The sequence below is a fragment of the Pseudophryne corroboree genome, chromosome 2, assembly GCF_028390025.1.
Source record: "Pseudophryne corroboree isolate aPseCor3 chromosome 2, aPseCor3.hap2, whole genome shotgun sequence".
Lineage (NCBI taxonomy): Eukaryota > Metazoa > Chordata > Amphibia > Anura > Myobatrachidae > Pseudophryne > Pseudophryne corroboree.
Window position 1 is genome coordinate 6,395,333 of NC_086445.1, and position 16,187 is coordinate 6,411,519.

At 44.4% G+C, this 16,187-nt stretch overlaps 1 protein-coding gene across 1 annotated transcript in view; it reads left to right on the forward strand.

Moving 5' to 3' along the window:
• Nucleotides 1-15,488, forward strand: part of LOC134988777 (transient receptor potential cation channel subfamily M member 2-like) — a 448,705-nt gene extending 433,217 nt beyond the window's left edge. Inside the window, exon 21 of the mRNA XM_063950574.1 lies at nt 15,246-15,488. Within this exon, the coding sequence (XP_063806644.1) occupies nt 15,246-15,298 (53 nt within the window). The 3' untranslated portion in view covers nt 15,299-15,488. The remainder of the gene's footprint in view (nt 1-15,245) is intronic.
• Nucleotides 15,489-16,187: the final 699 nt, after the last annotated feature.

Genomic DNA, 16,187 nt, shown 5'->3' on the forward strand with positions numbered 1-16,187 from the left:
AGAGATAGATGGGTGTATTTTATGTAGTGTAGGAAGAGACAGATGGGTGTATATCATGTAGTGTAAGAAGAGACAGACGGGTGTAGATCATGTAGTGTAAGAAGAGACAGACGGGTGTATATCATGTAGTGTAGGATGAGACAGACGGGTGTATATCATGTAGTGTAGGAAGAGACAGACGGGTGTATATCATGTAGTGTAGGAAGAGGCAGATGGGTGTATATCATGTAGTGTAAGAAGAGACTGACGGGTGTAGATCATGTAGTGTAGGAAGAGGCAGACGGGTGTATTTTATGTAGTGTAAGAAGAGACAGACGGGTGTATATCATGTAGTGTAGGAAGAGACAGATAGGTGTATATCATGTAGTGTAGGAAGAGACAGATAGGTCTATATCATGTAGTGTAAGAAGAGACTGACGGGTGTAGATCATGTAGTGTAGGAAGAGGCAGACGGGTGTATATTATGTAGTGTAAGAAGAGACAGACGGGTGTATATCATGTAGTGTAAGAAGAGACAGATGGGTGTATATCATGTAGTGTAAGAAGAGACAGACGGGTGTATATCATGTAGTGTAGGAAGAGACAGATGGGTGTATATCATGTAGAGTGTAGGAAGAGAAAGATGGGTGTATATTATGTAGTGTAGGAAGAGACAGACAGGTGTATATCATGTAGTATAGGAAGAGACAGATGGGTGTATATCATGTAGTGTAGGAATCGGCAGACGGGTGTATATAATATAGTGTAGGTAGAGACAGATGGGTGTATATAATGTAGTGTAGGAAGAGGCAGATTGGTGTATATCATGTAGTGTAGGAAGAGGCAGACGGGTGTATATTATGTAGTGTAGGAAGAGGCAGACGGGTGTATATAATGTAGTGTAGGAAGAGACAGATGGGTGTATATAATGTAGTGTAGGAAGAGACAGACAAGTATACGATGTGTAGTGTAAGAAGAGACAGACGGGTGTATATCATGTAGTGTAGGAAGAGACAGATGGGTGTATATCATGTAGTGTAGGAAGAGACAGACGGGTGTATATCATGTAGTGTAAGAAGAGACAGACGGGTGTATATCATGTAGTGTAAGAAGAGACAGACAGGTGTATATCATGTAATGTAAGAAGAGACAGACGGGTGTATATCATGTAGTGTAGGAAGAGGCAGACGGGTGTATATCATGTAGTGTAGGAAGAGACAGACAAGTATACGATGTGTAATGTAAGAAGAGACAGACGGGTGTATATCATGTAGTGTAGGAAGAGACAGATGGGTGTATATCATGTAGTGTAGGAAGAGACAGATGGGTGTATATCATGTAGTGTAGGAAGAGATAGATGGGTGTATATTATGTAGTGTAGGGAGAGACAGACGGGTGTATATCATGTAGTGTAGGAAGAGACAGACGGGTGTATATCATGTAGTGTAGGAAGAGACAGATGGGTGTATATCATGTAGTGTAGGAAGAGATAGATGGGTATATATTATGTAGTGTAGGGAGAGACAGACGGGTGTATATCATGTAGTGTAGGGAGAGACAGATGGGTGTATATAATATAGTGTAGGAAGAGACAGACGGGTGTATATTATGTAGTGTAGGAAGAGACAGATGGGTATATATCATGTAGTGTAAGAAGAAACAGATGGGTGTATATCATGTAGTGTAGGAAGAGACAGACGGGTGTATATCATGTAGTGTAGGGAGAGACAGACGGGTGTATATCATGTAGTGTAGGGAGAGACAGACGAGTGTATATCATGTAGTGTAGGAAGAGACAGACGGGTGTATATCATGTAGTGTAGGGAGAGACAGATGGGTGTATATCATGTAGTGTAGGGAGAGACAGACGGGTGTATATCATGTAGTGTAGGGAGAGACAGACGGGTGTATATCATGTAGTGTAGGAAGAGACAGATGAGTGTATATTATGTAGTGTAGGAAGAGACAGACGGGTGTATATCATATAGTGTAAGAAGAGACAGATGGGTGTATATTATGTAGTGTAGGAAGAGACAGATGGGTGTATATTATGTAGTGTAAGAAGAGACTGTTATGCACACCAGTGCCTGCAGGAAAGTACTGGTGTCAGAACTGTTATGCACTCCAGTGTCTGCAGGAATGTACTGGTGTTTGAACTGTTATGCAAAACAAATGGACTCACAGACAAACTGGGGAATATGACATAACGTACACAGAAGGTGATAGGGTAACAAAATACACACAAAGTGAACAGAGAAGCCCAGAGGCTAAGGAACTGGGTATCTCCCTTGTATTAGAACTGCTCAGATGTAAAAAGCAAGATGTTGTGTTTTAATACGTAGAGAACCTGAAATGCTGTTGCTAAGGGCAACAGCAAAACCCTAAAGGGTTACCAACGGGTGTGGCAGTAAACTCCTTGGTCAGAGATGGAATGATAGACACAAGGAGAGTCTCCACAATCCTATTTCTCACTTGCAGTGCACAGGTTTTAGCTTACTGCCACTAAACTGACCCCTGACACCTAGCACAGTGAGACAGGATTAGACAGGCAAGTCTTAGAATACAGCCGCAAACTTGCTAGGTTCACAGAGTAGTAACAGAACCCCAGCAAGCTAAACGACTGACTCCAGTCTTACTGCTAGGTCTGGATTGGCAGAGTGTAATACCAAATCCCCAGGCCTATTTGCAGTAAGCAACAAACAAATACAAAGCTACACAGTACTGGCTAACTTTCATGAACTGACTAACCAACAAAGACTCAGCAGCATCTGCCCACCCCGAAAAGAGGCCCTATAAAGCAGGTGCTGTCCACGCCCCACTCAGACCTCACAGACTGTGAGCACAAAAACCAGCACCGGATCCCCTGCCGTGCACAGAGCCTATAACCACTGCACAGCAAAAGACCCGAACCGGAGTATCAGCTGCGCTCAGGTTACTCCACTAGCACTTGTCTCCCGGTTGCCATGACGACGTGGCAGCACAGGGCAGGAGACCCTAACAGTACCCCCCCTCTGACGAGGGGTCAAAGAACCCCTACCACCGGGTTTATCGGGGAACTGCGAGAAGAAAGAGCGTATCAGTCTGGGGGCATGAAGATCACAACTGCGCACCCACGACCGCTCCTCCGGGCCATACCCCTTCCAGTGCACCAAAAATGACAGCCGACCCCGAACCACCTTGGAGTCAAGAATCCTTTCAACAACAAACTCCCTCTGGCCACGTATCAGAAGAGGGGAAGGTCTTCCACTGGAAGAAGGATTACTAATCGCCCGTTTTAAAAGGGAACAATGAAATGTTTTATTGATACCCAAAGAACGGGGCAGATCTAACTGAAATGCCACCGGATTGATAACCCTGGTGATCTTATAAGGGCCGATGAACCGGGGCCCTAACTTATGAGATGGCTGTCTCAACTTCAAATTCTTGGTAGACAACCAGACGAAGTCTCCTAATTTGAAGCTGCAGGGTCTTTTCCGCTTATCAAAAACCCTTTTGGTCACTAATGACACAGACACAAGGGCTTTCTTCACTTTCCGCCAAATACCTCTAAGGACCGAAACCACAGAGGAACCACCAGGCGTGGAGTCCAGGGGGTCAAAAGAATTGGCCTTAGGATGATGCCCATACACACAAAGGAAGGGAGAGATCCCTGTAGCAGAGTGAGCCGCGTTGTTATAGGCAAACTCCGCCATGGACAGATGAGCAACCCAGTCAGTCTGACACTTGGAGACATAACACCTGAGGAACTGCTCCAAGGACTGGTTCACCCTTTCAGTCTGCCCATTAGACTGCGGATGGTAGCCTGACGACAAGCTGACAGAAATCTGGAGATCGGAACAAAATGCCCTCCAGAATTTGGCCACAAACTGGGATCCGCGGTCAGAGACCACATCAAGTGGCAACCCGTGGAGACGCACAACATGCAGCATAAATAATTCAGACAGGCGTCTGGCTGATGGCAGCCCAACCAGTGGAACGAAGTGCGCCATCTTCGAAAACCTGTCAACGACAACCCAGGTGGCTGTCATCCCCGAGGATTTGGGCAAGTCCACCACAAAATCCATTGAAATGTGGGTCCATGGCTTAGATGGGATAGAGAGTGGATGTAATGGGCCAACAGGAACCCCTCTAGGAGTCTTATTTCGGGCACAGATGTCACATGCCCGAACCCACTGATCCACATCCTTAGCCACCGAGGGCCACCACACCGCCCTAGATAGCAACTCCCGAGTTCTGGCAATACCCGGGTGACCTGCCGACTTCTTGGCATGGAATTCCAGGAACACTCGCTGTCTTAACCTAGGAGGCACAAACAAAAGACCTACCGGAAGGTCTGGAGGAGCCTGCTCCTGTGCTCTAAGGACTAATGATAAGAGGTCCTGGGTAATGCCCACTTTAATACATGATGGGGAAACAATGGGCAACGGCTCCTCGGTGGTCTCCTGGATTGGAGCAAAACTCCGTGAGAGCGCATCAGCCTTGATGTTTTTTGACCCAGGGCGATATGTTATCAAAAAATTAAAGCGAGCAAAAAACAAAGCCCATCGTGCCTGCCTGGCATTGAGACGCTTCGCTGACTCTAAATATGCCAGATTCTTATGGTCAGTGAGAATTGAGACCACAAACTTAGCCCCCTCAAGCCAGTGTCTCCACTCCTCCAGTGCATCCTTAATAGCCAACAATTCCCGGTTACCCACGTCATAATTCATCTCGGCAGGCGAAAATTTACGGGAAAAGTAAGCACAGGGATGAAGGCGATTATCAGACACTCCCATCTGAGAAAGCACTGCCCCAATACCCATCTCAGAGGCATCCACCTCCACCACAAAAGGACGCTCTGGATCTGGGTGTCGCAGCACCTTGGCCGAAACAAATGCCCTTTTGAGACGGGCAAAAGCCGCTTTAGCCTCACAAGACCAGTGAGCAACATCCGCCCCTTTCTTAGTGAGTGCCACCAAGGGCGCCACTATAGACGAAAATCCAGCGATAAATCGTCTATAAAAATTCGCAAAGCCCAGGAAACGCTGAAGCGCCTTCAAACTAGTGGGCTGCACCCAATCCAGGACTGCCTGTACCTTGGAACCCTCCATTTGGAAACCTTCTGGGGAGATAATATATCCTAGAAATGCGATTTGCTGAACTTCAAATTCGCACTTCTCCAGCTTCGCCCCAAGCCGGTGGTCTCTGAGTTTCTGGAGGACTAAGCGTACATGCTTCCGATGTTCCTCCAGGGAATGGGAGAAGATTAGGATGTCATCTAAGTATACAACTAAGAATCTATCCAAATATTCCCTGAGCACATCATTCATGAAATCCTGGAAGACTGCCGGGGCATTACAGAGCCCAAAAGGCATCACCAAATATTCATAATGCCCTGAGTGGGTATTAAAGGCAGTCTTCCATTCATCCCCCTCTCTTATTCGGATTAGATTGTACGCACCGCGTAGGTCAATCTTAGAAAAAATGGTGGCAGTACGAAGCTGGTCAAACAAGACCGAAATGAGAGGCAGTGGGTATGAGTTTTTAATCGTGATACGGTTCAATTCCCTAAAGTCGATGCAGGGTCGCAACGAACCGTCCTTTTTACCCACGAAGAAGAACCCCGACCCAACTGGAGACTATGAAGGTCTGATAAATCCCTTAGCCAAGTTCTCCTGAATGTACGCTGCCATAGCCTGAGTCTCAGGACGTGACAGGGAGTACAACCTGCTCTTGGGAAGCTTAGCATTTGGCAACAAATCAATGGCACAGTCATAGGGGCGATGGGGAGGTAGTACCTCTGCAACTTTTATGGAGAACACGACCGCAAAATCTGCATAACACCCTGGCAATCCTGGCAAACTTAGCTGCGAGAGCCTGACTGGAAGGCTCAAGCAACTCCTGAAACAATCAGTACCCCAACTAAGAATCTCCCCAGAGACCCAGTCAAATTGAGGATTGTGGGCCCTTAACCAGGGTAACCCCAACACCAATGGGGCAAAAGTACAGACAGTCACATAAAAGGACAATTTTTCAGAGTGTGTGGCTCCAATAAACAAAGAAATCTGGCTAGTGCAAGAGGTAATTTTACCTTGGGATAATGGTTCCCCGTTTAACCCACAAATCTCAATTTCCGATGCCAAGGGTACTAAGGGAACAGAGTGTTTCAGGGCGAATTGGCGGTCCATAAAAACCCCGTCGGCCCCACTGTCCACAAAGGCCTCAGTCTTGACAGTTTGACCGAGGATCTTCAAGGTCACCGGAATGATAAAAGTCTTCTTGGGAAATTCTGACTTCTGGCCTGACAGGATATTTCCCATCACCCTCAGGCCCTGAAGTTTTCCGGCTTTTCTGGGCATGATACTACCACATGACCTTTATTCCCACAGTACAAACACAACCCCTGCTGTCTCCTCCGCGTCTTCTCACGCGAGGAGAGGCGGGTAGCCCCAATCTGCATAGGCTCCTCAGAAAATTCCTCAGAGTCTGAGGTTCCCTTGGGAAGGAAGGAAATCTCAGTCTCCCTTTCAAGCCTACGCTCTCTCAGCCGTCTATCCACCCGGATGGATAACTGCATGAGCTGATCCAAGCTATCAGGCAAGGGATATTGTACCAGTTGGTCCTTTATCTGGTTAGAAAGACCTCTTCGGTACTGGTGTCTCAGGGCTGGGTCATTCCACTGGGTATCATGGGCCAACCTCCGAAACTCCGTACAGTAAACCTCAACTGGCCTTCGCCCTTGCTTAAGGATCGAAATCTGAGCCTCGGCTGAGGCCGTCTTGTCAGGGTCATCATACAACATGCCCAGTGCCGTAAAAAAAGCATCAACACTTTTAAGCGACGGACAGTCAGGCTGCAACCCATATGCCCAGACCTGTGGGTCTCCTTGTAGCAAGGAAATCACTATGCCCACCCGCTGAATCTCCGACCCAGAAGACTGAGGCCTAAGCCGGAAGTATAGCTTGCAGCTCTCCTTGAAACAAAAGAACTGCGAGCGATCTCCAGAAAAACGATCCGGGAGATTTACTTTCGGCTCCTTAACCCCTGCAGGTGCTGCTGCTGCGGGAGATCCGCCAGCAGCCTGGGAGGTGTGCATTTTAATGGACAAATCATTAAATTGTCGAGTCAGGACCTGCACCTGATCGACCACCTGTTGCAACGTATTTTGAGGGGTATGCTCCATATTCCCACAAAATTTCAACAGGAGTATTAGGCTGCTGAATATGTTATGCACACCAGTGCCTGCAGGAAAGTACTGGTGTCAGAACTGTTATGCACTCCAGTGTCTGCAGGAATGTACTGGTGTTTGAACTGTTATGCAAAACAAATGGACTCACAGACAAACTGGGGAATATGACATAACGTACACAGAAGGTGATAGGGTAACAAAATACACACAAAGTGAACAGAGAAGCCCAGAGGCTAAGGAACTGGGTATCTCCCTTGTATTAGAACTGCTCAGATGTAAAAAGCAAGATGTTGTGTTTTAATACGTAGAGAACCTGAAATGCTGTTGCTAAGGGCAACAGCAAAACCCTAAAGGGTTACCAACGGGTGTGGCAGTAAACTCCTTGGTCAGAGATGGAATGATAGACACAAGGAGAGTCTCCACAATCCTATTTCTCACTTGCAGTGCACAGGTTTTAGCTTACTGCCACTAAACTGACCCCTGACACCTAGCACAGTGAGACAGGATTAGACAGGCAAGTCTTAGAATACAGCCGCAAACTTGCTAGGTTCACAGAGTAGTAACAGAACCCCAGCAAGCTAAACGACTGACTCCAGTCTTACTGCTAGGTCTGGATTGGCAGAGTGTAATACCAAATCCCCAGGCCTATTTGCAGTAAGCAACAAACAAATACAAAGCTACACAGTACTGGCTAACTTTCATGAACTGACTAACCAACAAAGACTCAGCAGCATCTGCCCACCCCGAAAAGAGGCCCTATAAAGCAGGTGCTGTCCACGCCCCACTCAGACCTCACAGACTGTGAGCACAAAAACCAGCACCGGATCCCCTGCCGTGCACAGAGCCTATAACCACTGCACAGCAAAAGACCCGAACCGGAGTATCAGCTGCGCTCAGGTTACTCCACTAGCACTTGTCTCCCGGTTGCCATGACGACGTGGCAGCACAGGGCAGGAGACCCTAACAGAGACAGATGGTGTATATCATGTAGTGTAGCAAGAGACAGACTGGTGTATATTATGTAGTGTAGGAAGAGACAGATGGGTGTATATTAGGTAGTATAGGAAGAGACAGATGGGTGTATATTATGTAGTGTAGGAAGAGACAGATGGGTGTATATTATGTAGTGTAAGAAGAGACAGATGGTGTATATCATGTAGTGTAGCAAGAGACAGACTGGTGTATATTATGTAGTGTAGGAAGAGACAGATGGGTGTATATGATGTAGTGTAGGAAGAGACAGATGGGTGTATATCATGTAGTGTAGGAAGAGGCAGACGGGTGTATATCATGTAGTGTAAGAAGAGACAGACGGGTGTAGATCATGTAGTGTAAGAAGAGACAGACGGGTGTATATCATGTAGTGTAAGAAGAGACAGACGGGTGTATATCATGTAGTGTAGGAAGAGACAGACGGGTGTATATCGTAGTGCAGGAAGAGATAGATGGGTGTATTTTATGTAGTGTAGGAAGAGACAGATGGGTGTATATCATGTAGTGTAAGAAGAGACAGACGGGTGTAGATCATGTAGTGTAAGAAGAGACAGACGGGTGTATATCATGTAGTGTAGGAAGAGACAGACGGGTGTATATCATGTAGTGTAGGAAGAGACAGACGGGTGTATATCATGTAGTGTAGGAAGAGGCAGATGGGTGTATATCATGTAGTGTAAGAAGAGACTGACGGGTGTAGATCATGTAGTGTAGGAAGAGGCAGACGGGTGTATTTTATGTAGTGTAAGAAGAGGCAGACGGGTGTATATCATGTAGTGTAGGAAGAGACAGATAGGTGTATATCATGTAGTGTAGGAAGAGACAGACGGGTGTATATCATGTAGTGTAAGAAGAGACAGATGGGTGTATATCATGTAGTGTAGGAAGAGACAGATAGGTGTATATCATGTAGTGTAAGAAGAGACAGACGGGTGTATATCATGTAGTGTAGGAAGAGACAGATGGGTGTATATCATGTAGAGTGTAGGAAGAGAAAGATGGGTGTATATTATGTAGTGTAGGAAGAGACAGACAGGTGTATATCATGTAGTATAGGAAGAGACAGATGGGTGTATATCATGTAGTGTAGGAATCGGCAGACGGGTGTATATAATATAGTGTAGGTAGAGACAGATGGGTGTATATAATGTAGTGTAGGAAGAGGCAGATTGGTGTATATCATGTAGTGTAGGAAGAGGCAGATGGGTGTATATTATGTAGTGTAGGAAGAGGCAGACGGGTGTATATAATGTAGTGTAGGAAGAGACAGATTGGTGTATATAATGTAGTGTAGGAAGAGGCAGATGGGTGTATATCATGTAGTGTAGGAATAGGCAGACAGGTGTATATCATGTAGTATAGGAAGAGGCAGACGGGTGTATATTATGTAGTGTTGGAAGAGACAGATGGGTGTATATAGTGTAGGAAGAGGCAGATGGGTGTATATCATGTAGTGTAGGAATAGGCAGACAGGTGTATATCATGTAGTGTAGGAAGAGGCAGACGGGTGTATATAATGTAGTGTAGGAAGAGACAGATGGGTGTATATAATGTAGTGTAGGAAGAGACAGATGGGTGTATATCATGTAGTGTAGGAAGAGGCAGACGGGTGTATATCATGTAGTGTAGTAAGAGACAGATGGGTGTATATAATGTAGTGTAGGAAGAGGCAGATGGGTGTATATCATGTAGTGTAGGAATAGGCAGACAGGTGTATATCATGTAGTGTAGGAAGAGGCAGACGGGTTTATATTATGTAGTGTTGGAAGAGACAGACAGTTATATATTATGTAGTGTAGGAAGAGACAGACGGGTGTATATTATGTAGTGTAGGAAGAGACAGACGGGTGTATATCATGTAGTGTAAGAAGATACAGATAAGTGTATATTATGTAGTGTAGGAAGAGACAGACAGGTGTATATCATGTAGTGTAAGAAGATACAGATAAGTGTATATTATGTAGTGTAGGAAGAGACAGACAGGTGTATTTCATGTAGTGTAGGAAGAGAAAGAAGTGTGTATATCATGTAGTGTGTATGTCATGTAGTGTAGGAAGATACAGACGGGTGTATATCATGTAGTGTAGGAAGAGACAGACGGGTGTATATCATGTAGTGTAAGAAGATACAGATAAGTGTATATTATGTAGTGTAGGAAGAGACAGACAGGTGTATATCATGTAGTGTAAGAAGATACAGATAAGTGTATATTATGTAGTGTAGGAAGAGACAGACAGGTGTATTTCATGTAGTGTAGGAAGAGAAAGAAGTGTGTATATCATGTAGTGTGTATGTCATGTAGTGTAGGAAGATACAGACGGGTGTATATCATGTAGTGTAGGAAGAGACAGACGGGTGTATATCATGTAGTGTAGGAAGATACAGACGGGTGTATATCATGTAGTGTAGGAAGAGGCAGACGGGTGTATATCATGTAGTGTAATAAGAGACAGACGGATGTATATTATGTAGTGTAGGAAGAGTCAGATGGGTGTATATTATGTAGTGTAGGAAGAGACAGATGGGTATATATTATGTACTGTAGGAAGAGACAGATGGGTATATATTATGTAGTGTAGGAAGAGGCAGATGGGTGTATATTATGTAGTGAAGGAAGAGACAGATGGGTATACATTATGTACTGTAGGAAGAGACAGATGGGTATATATTATGTAGTGTAGGAAGAGGCAGATGGGTGTATATTATGTAGTGTAGGAAGAGACAGATGGGAATATATTATGTAGTGTAGGAAGATACAGACGGGTGTATATTATGTAGTGTAGGAAGAGACAGATGGGTATATATTATGTAGTGTAGGAAGATACAGACGGGTGTATATCATGTAGTGTAGGAAGAGACAGACGGGTGTATATCATGTAGTGTAGGAAGAGACAGACGGGTGTATATCATGTAGTGTAGGAAGAGGCAGACGGGTGCATATTATGTAGTCTAGGAAGAGAAAGACGGGTGTATATCATGTAGTGTAGGAAGAGACCGACGGGTGTATATCATGTAGTGTAGGAAGAGTCAGATGGGTGTATATTATGTAGTGTAGGAAGAGACAGATGGGTGTATATTATGTAGTGTATTAAGAGACAGATGGGTGTATATTATGTAGTGTAGGGAGAGACAGACAGGTGTATATCATGTAGTCTAGGAAGAGAAAGACGGGTGTATATCATGTAGTGTAGGAAGAGACAGACGGGTGTATATCATGTAGTGTAGGGAGAGACAGATGGGTGTATATCATGTAGTGTAGGAAGAGACAGACGGGTGTATATCATGTAGTGTAGGAAGAGACAGACGGGTGTATATCATGTAGTGTAGGAAGAGGCAGACGGGTGTATATCATGTAGTGTAGGAATAGGCAGACAGGTGCATATTATGTAGTGTAGGAAGAGACAGACGGATGTATATCATGTAGTGTAGGAATAGGCAGACAGGTGCTTATTATATAGTGTAGGAATAGGCAGACAGGTGTATATCATGTAGTCTAGGAAGAGAAAGACGGGTGTATATCATGTAGTGTAGGAAGAGACAGACGGGTGTATATCATGTAGTGTAGGGAGAGACAGACGGGTGTATATCATGTAGTGTAGGAAGAGGCAGATGGGTGTATTTTATGTAGTATAGGAATAGGCAGACGGGTGTATTTTATGTAGTGTAGGAAGAGACAGACGGGTGTATAATATATGGTGTAGGAAGAGGTAGACAGGTGTATATCATGTAGTGTAGGAAGAGACAGACGGGTGTATATCACGTAGTGTAGGAAGAGACAGATGGGTGTATATCATGTAGTGTAGGAAGAGACAGACGGGTGTATATCATGTAGTGTAGGAAGAGACAGACGGGTGTATATCATGTAGTGTAGGAAGAGGCAGACGGGTGCATATTATGTAGTCTAGGAAGAGAAAGACGGGTGTATATCATGTAGTGTAGGAAGAGACCGACGGGTGTATATCATGTAGTGTAGGAAGAGTCAGATGGGTGTATATTATGTAGTGTAGGAAGAGACAGATGGGTGTATATTATGTAGTGTATTAAGAGACAGATGGGTGTATATTATGTAGTGTAGGGAGAGACAGACAGGTGTATATCATGTAGTCTAGGAAGAGAAAGACGGGTGTATATCATGTAGTGTAGGAAGAGACAGACGGGTGTATATCATGTAGTGTAGGGAGAGACAGATGGGTGTATATCATTTAGTGTAGGAAGAGACAGACGGGTGTATATCATGTAGTGTAGGAAGAGACAGACGGGTGTATATCATGTAGTGTAGGAAGAGGCAGACGGGTGTATATCATGTAGTGTAGGAATAGGCAGACAGGTGCATATTATGTAGTGTAGGAAGAGACAGACGGGTGTATATCATGTAGTGTAGGAATAGGCAGACAGGTGCTTATTATATAGTGTAGGAATAGGCAGACAGGTGTATATCATGTAGTCTAGGAAGAGAAAGACGGGTGTATATCATGTAGTGTAGGAAGAGACAGACGGGTGTATATCATGTAGTGTAAGAAGAGACAGACGGGTGTATATCATGTAGTGTAAGAAGAGACAGACAGGTGTATATCATGTAATGTAAGAAGAGACAGACGGGTGTATATCATGTAGTGTAGGAAGAGACCGACGGGTGTATATCATGTAGTGTAGGAAGAGTCAGATGGGTGTATATTATGTAGTGTAGGAAGAGACAGATGGGTGTATATTATGTAGTGTATTAAGAGACAGATGGGTGTATATTATGTAGTGTAGGGAGAGACAAACAGGTGTATATCATGTAGTCTAGGAAGAGAAAGACGGGTGTATATCATGTAGTGTAGGAAGAGACAGACGGGTGTATATCATGTAGTGTAGGGAGAGACAGATGGGTGTATATCATGTAGTGTAGGAAGAGACAGACGGGTGTATATCATGTAGTGTAGGAAGAGACAGACGGGTGTATATCATGTAGTGTAGGAAGAGGCAGACGGGTGTATATCATGTAGTGTAGGAATAGGCAGACAGGTGCATATTATGTAGTGTAGGAAGAGACAGACGGATGTATATCATGTAGTGTAGGAATAGGCAGACAGGTGCTTATTATATAGTGTAGGAATAGGCAGACAGGTGTATATCATGTAGTCTAGGAAGAGAAAGACGGGTGTATATCATGTAGTGTAGGAAGAGACAGACGGGTGTATATCATGTAGTGTAGGGAGAGACAGACGGGTGTATATCATGTAGTGTAGGAAGAGGCAGATGGGTGTATTTTATGTAGTATAGGAATAGGCAGACGGGTGTATTTTATGTAGTGTAGGAAGAGACAGACGGGTGTATAATATATGGTGTAGGAAGAGGTAGACAGGTGTATATCATGTAGTGTAGGAAGAGACAGACGGGTGTATATCACGTAGTGTAGGAAGAGACAGATGGGTGTATATCATGTAGTGTAGGAAGAGACAGACGGGTGTATATCATGTAGTGTAGGAAGAGACAGACGGGTGTATATCATGTAGTGTAGGAAGAGGCAGACGGGTGCATATTATGTAGTCTAGGAAGAGAAAGACGGGTGTATATCATGTAGTGTAGGAAGAGACCGACGGGTGTATATCATGTAGTGTAGGAAGAGTCAGATGGGTGTATATTATGTAGTGTAGGAAGAGACAGATGGGTGTATATTATGTAGTGTATTAAGAGACAGATGGGTGTATATTATGTAGTGTAGGGAGAGACAGACAGGTGTATATCATGTAGTCTAGGAAGAGAAAGACGGGTGTATATCATGTAGTGTAGGAAGAGACAGACGGGTGTATATCATGTAGTGTAGGGAGAGACAGATGGGTGTATATCATTTAGTGTAGGAAGAGACAGACGGGTGTATATCATGTAGTGTAGGAAGAGACAGACGGGTGTATATCATGTAGTGTAGGAAGAGGCAGACGGGTGTATATCATGTAGTGTAGGAATAGGCAGACAGGTGCATATTATGTAGTGTAGGAAGAGACAGACGGGTGTATATCATGTAGTGTAGGAATAGGCAGACAGGTGCTTATTATATAGTGTAGGAATAGGCAGACAGGTGTATATCATGTAGTCTAGGAAGAGAAAGACGGGTGTATATCATGTAGTGTAGGAAGAGACAGACGGGTGTATATCATGTAGTGTAGGGAGAGACAGACGGGTGTATATCATGTAGTGTAGGAAGAGGCAGATGGGTGTATTTTATGTAGTATAGGAATAGGCAGACGGGTGTATTTTATGTAGTGTAGGAAGAGACAGACGGGTGTATAATATATGGTGTAGGAAGAGGTAGACAGGTGTATATCATGTAGTGTAGGAAGAGACAGACGGGTGTATATCACGTAGTGTAGGAAGAGACAGATGGGTGTTTATCATATAGTGTAGGAAAAGGTAGAATGGTGTATATTATGTAGTATAGGAAGAGAAGGACGGGTGTATATCATATAGCGTAGGAAAAGGCAGAAGGGTGTATATCATGTAGTGTAGGAAGAGACAGACAGGTGTATATTATGTAGTGTAGGAAGAGACAGAAGGGTGTATATTATGTAGTGTAGGAAGAGGCAGACGGGTGTATATCATGTAGTGTAGGAAGAGACAGACAAGTATATGTTGTGTAGTGTAAGAAGAGACAGACAGGTGTATATCTTGTAGTGTAGGAATAGGCAGACGGGTGTATATCATGTAGTGTAGGAAGAGACAGACAAGTATATGTTGTGTAGTGTAAGAAGAGACAGACAGGTCTATATCTTGTAGTGTAGGAATAGGCAGACGGGTGTATATCATGTAGTGTAGTAAGAAGCAGACGGGTGTTTAACATGTTGTGTAGGAATAGGCAGAAGGGTATAAGTTATGTCCATATGGCTAAAGTTTATAAGCATATCTGGAATGGTGTACAGTGCAGTGTAGTGACGTAACATTATGGTGTACAGTGCAGTGTAATGACATACATCATGGTGTACAGTATAGTGCAATGACATAACATCATGAAGTAGCTCTTTGGAACTGTGTGTGTCAGTATGCATTAGCAGCCATTACCTGTTCATATCTTTCCTCATCTCTGAAGTACTCTTCTACCACTGAAGCTCACAATTTTGGATTATAGATTTTACAGAACCTAAAAGGATCCTTGCAACCACTACTGACTCAACAGCCTAAGAACATGGTACCAGTACTGACCTAACAGCTGAGGAACACAGGACCACTACAGACATTACAACCAAAGAACATGGGACCACTAAAGACATTACAGCCAAGGAACACGGGACAATTACAGACATTGCAGCCAAGGAATACAGGACCACTAAAGACATTACAGCCAAGGAACACAGGACCACTAAAGACATTACAGCCAAGGAACACAGGACCACTACAGACATTACAGCCAAGGAACACAAGACCACTACAGACATTACAGCCAAGGAACACGGGACCACTACAGACATTACAGCCAAGGAACACATGACCACTACAGACATTACAGTCAAGGAACACAGGACCACTACAGACATTACAGCCAAGGAACACAGGAACACTACAGACATTACAGCCAAGGAACACAGGAACACTACAGACATTACAGCCAAGGAACACAGGAACACTACAGACATTACAGCCAAGGAACACAGGAACACTACAGACATTACAGCCAAGGAACACAGGACCACTACAGACATTACAGCCAAGGAACAGGGGACCACTACAGACATTACAGCCAAGGAACACGGGACCACTACAGACATTACAGCCAAGGAACACGGGACCACTACAGACATTACAGCCAAGGAACCACTAAAGACATTACAGCCAAGGAACAGGGGACCACTACAGACATTACAGCCAAGGAACACGGGACCACTACAGACATTACAGCCAAGGAACACGGGACCACTACAGACATTACAGCCAAGGAACACAGGACCACTACAGACATTACAGCCAAGGAACAGGGGACCACTACATACATTACAGCCAAGGAACACAGGACCACTACATACATTACAGCCAAGGAACACAGGACCACTACAGACAGTACAGCCAAGGAACA